This window comes from Neopelma chrysocephalum, unplaced genomic scaffold (assembly GCF_003984885.1).
Source record: "Neopelma chrysocephalum unplaced genomic scaffold, ASM398488v2 Primary Assembly neopelma1_24, whole genome shotgun sequence".
NCBI lineage: Eukaryota > Metazoa > Chordata > Aves > Passeriformes > Pipridae > Neopelma > Neopelma chrysocephalum.
The window spans coordinates 41873208-41876970 of record NW_020897693.1 but is presented as its reverse complement, the minus strand read 5'-3'; the positions used below and the strand labels follow the sequence as shown (position 1 = coordinate 41876970).

Below are 3763 nucleotides of genomic sequence, written 5' to 3'. Positions count from 1 at the left end.
GGCCCCCACTCACACTGCTCCGCCTTGGTGGACATGCTGCCGCCCCGCTCTGCCCCGCGGCGCCGCGGAGCGCCGGCCCCCGGCCGCGATGGAGCTGCTGCCCGTGCCGGTGCCGCCGCCGGTGCCGCTGCCGCAGGGCTGCGGGCCGGGGAGCGGCGGGCGGGCGGCGCCGGGCGGGAGCGCGCTTAAAGGGGCAGCGCCTGGCGCCGAGACCGGGAACGGCCTCGGGAGCGACGGGACGGGACAGCAGAGGAGGGAAAGGGAGGGGAGCTGAGCTGGTCAGGACGGGAGCGCGTCGGGCCGGGTAGGGTGTGTTGGGGTGGGGTGCCCCACCGAGCTTCCCACGGCGCCAGGTTGGGAGCTGCCGAGCCCGAAGATCTTGGTAAGCCTCGGCGGTGTCCCCCGGGTGTGCCAGGGGGCTGGTGCTGCTCACCCCCGGCTGCGCTGAGCGAGTCCAGGGAGGGCAGTTCTGGGTACCCCGTTTGATTCCTTGCATGGAACAGAATTATTGCTCACTTGAGTACCTCTTCCCTCGACCCCCCTGGGCTCCAGCTGTTTACCCCAGGAGGGCAGGCAGTCGGGTGCCTCTGCCCGGGTTTCCCCACCTGTTTCCCTAGCGCACCAAGCCCCTGGGGACCGTCATGCCTTCCCTGAGACGAGGGCTGCGCTCAGCCCCGACCGTGTTCCCTCTCCATCGCCAGATCCCAGCCATGGTGATTGTCTCAGGACGAAGGTGGAATGAAAAGGCCTTCATCCGATTGTGGTGGGAGTACAGTAATAACAATAAAATTACTCCAAGAGAAATTATTTCACCACCATGTGTCCTGTCAACTTCCTTGGTGTCCTGACTTGGCCTTACCAGGTCTCAGAAATGAAAAGTTAACTATGAGTTTCTTCTGTGAAACTTTACAAACCAGTTTTTCAGATCCTCGCACCTCTGAAAAAGCTACATAGAAGCAATAGTATTTCATCAGCCAGGGCATGGGAGCCTTGATGTTTACACACAAAAAATTCAGTTGCAACACACTCTCATCAAAACACTGAGCTGTGTAAGAGGAGTAGGCCTGTGGCAACCAAAGAGAACTGTGCTGTGGAGGTGGAGGAAAACAGGTATGTTTTATTATTCATTGAACAAGGCAGTGCTGCCCTGATTTGGTGACGATGCACGTTCTGTGCCAGGAGCTGCAGTGAAGGGGCAGATGCTGTTACTGGCATTTAACAGGTTGGGTTTTTTTCTGAAAGCAATCTTCCAAATATACTGCACGTGCAATGTTTCTTCAGCACCTCTTAGGTACAAAACAGAGCTCTTACTTGAGGCCATAGTTTTTTCCACACTCCCTGCTGCTTGTGAGCCCCAAAGAGCGAGTAGAGCCAATTTATACCACTACCACTGGCTAATATGAACAGGCTGCCACAACTACAATGGCACTGATCAGCAACTGAAAGGCATGAGTTAACTGGGAGAGAAGTTGCCTCCATTTCCCTGAGTAGTACTTCACAAAAGCAAGGAACATCAGCTTATTCCTATATATGGTTTTTTTCTTCCTGTTGAGCTCGCTGTAAGATCACGTAAGTTGCTACCTGAACATCTAAGTTTTCTCTTTTACATTTAAATATTTGACGGTAAACATTTAGGATTTTTCTTTTATTAGAAGCTGATATGAGATCCCATTGAAGTCAATGGGAGTTTTTCTATTTAATTTTATTTAATGAAGTGCCCAGGGATGTCATGTGGTGCTGCAAGCCCTGCTGCCCACAACCCTAGGTCTCTCATCATAGATCATAAGTGATGAAAATACATAAAAATGGCTTTCAGACTTCATTGAAATAAGATGTTGAAAGCAGGTTTCATCTTTAGTCTAAGTCTAAATTTCTGTCTGTTGATACCACAAATAAATCTGAACTGCTTTATTGCGCATTACAGAACAATAGGGAACTCTCTGCACTGAGATGAACTCAGATTTCATAGGTATCTTTAAAATATACCAAATGTTCACATACCACAGTGGTGAGAATACTAAAAACACTCAGCTTGATGAAGTAGGAATACACTGAGAAAATATTAATTCCATTTCTCTTGTAAAATTTCTGCTTTGGTTTAAGTGCCTGAAAATTGCAGCTATGCCTGCATTTACTGAACAAGGTCCTACACAGTTCAGCACGTAGTTCAGGTACATGGAAAGCAATTTATTACTTATGAGTCCTTTTGTATGTCTAAACAATGCCTAAGCTCTAACTAAATCCTATACAAGCCATCTGTTATTTGGTCAAACAATTTAATAGTTGCCTAGTTTTTTAATACAAGTATGGAGAATCACACTTTACATTGTGAACAAATGTCATAAATGAGCAAATAAAGGGAACATGGCACTCTGGGAATTAATTTCTCAAGTCTCTGTGCTGAACCAAAGTCATCATTTCTCAGCAAGATCCTCATGAGAGTGCCTAATAAAATGGGTACAGTGCTCCACTGGAAACATTTTTAAGCAGCTAAGGTTTATTTCCATATGCTTTTTCCCTCTACACACACTCAGTTAAGAGAACACATAAAAGCTGCAGGCATCTGAAAGTCAACAAGCCATTAATGGATGAACATACTTTTAACAATAAATGAATGGGGAGTGGAAAACTTACATACTAACTGCTAAAAATTAAAAGAATAAATGTTACTTTTCTGAGATCATGCATGGAAATTTTACAGAATCATAGAATCTCTGAGTTTGGAAGGAAGCTCTGGAGCTTGTCTGATCTAACTCCTCTGCTCAAAGCAAGGTCAGCTAGAGCAAATTGCTCAGGGCCATGTTCAATCAGGTTTCAAATATCTGCAAGGATGGAGACCACACAACCTCTCTACGCAACCTGTCCAAACATCTGACCATCCTCACAATAGAAAGTTTTTTCATATGTTTAAGTGGAAATTCCCATATTTCAGTTTGTTTCCATTGCCTCTAGTCCTGCCACTTACGTCCACTGAGAAAAGTCTGGCTCCATCTTCTTACTCCCTCCCCTACAGAATTTGTACACACTGACAAGACCCCCCACTGCTCCCTGCTCCAAACCTTTTCTCATTGAGGCTAAACAATCCCAGCCCTCTCAGCATCCCCTTATATGACAGCTGCTCCAGTCTCTTCATCACCTAGCCCTTCCCTTGACTTACTCCAGTATATGCATGTCTTTCTTGTACTGGTGAGACCCGAACTAGACATACCACTGGTCTAGTTGGTGCTAAGTAGAGGAGAATAACCACCTCCCTTGACCAGCTGATCATGGTCTTCCTAATGCAGCCCAGGATTCTGTTGGCCTTCTTGCCACAAAGGCTTATTGCTGGTTCACAGTCAGCTTGGTGACTACCAGCACCCCCATGTCATTCTTCTCACAGCTGCTTTTCAGCTGGCCAGCCTCACCTGTACTGGTGCTTAGTTATTGCCCCTGACTTGAATTTTCATCTGTTCAACTTCAAGAGATTCCTGTTGGCCCACGTCTCCAACCTCTCAAGACTCATTTGAATGGCAGCAAAACCAACTGGTGTATCAACTGCTCCTCCCAGTTTTGTATCATCTATATATCTGCAGAGGGTGTCCCATCATCTGGGTCACTGGCAGAGATAGGAAATAGTACCAGCCCAGTGACTGCTTTCCAGGTGAACTTGTTGCCCCTGATCACAACCCTTTGAGCCTGGCAGTTTGTTTGGCCACTTTTCAATTCATATCATTGTCAACTTGCCTAGTCCATACTTCATCAGTTTGTCTATGCCAATGTTACG

At 47.0% G+C, this 3763-nt stretch overlaps 1 protein-coding gene across 1 annotated transcript in view; it reads right to left on the bottom strand.

The window, feature by feature from the left end:
• UNC79 (unc-79 homolog, NALCN channel complex subunit) overlaps window positions 1-102 on the bottom strand; it is a 108049-nt gene extending 107947 nt beyond the window's left edge. The window contains exon 1 of the mRNA XM_027673866.1: window positions 14-102. Within this exon, the coding sequence (XP_027529667.1) occupies window positions 14-35 (22 nt within the window). The 5' untranslated portion in view covers window positions 36-102. The remainder of the gene's footprint in view (window positions 1-13) is intronic.
• Window positions 103-3763: the final 3661 nt, after the last annotated feature.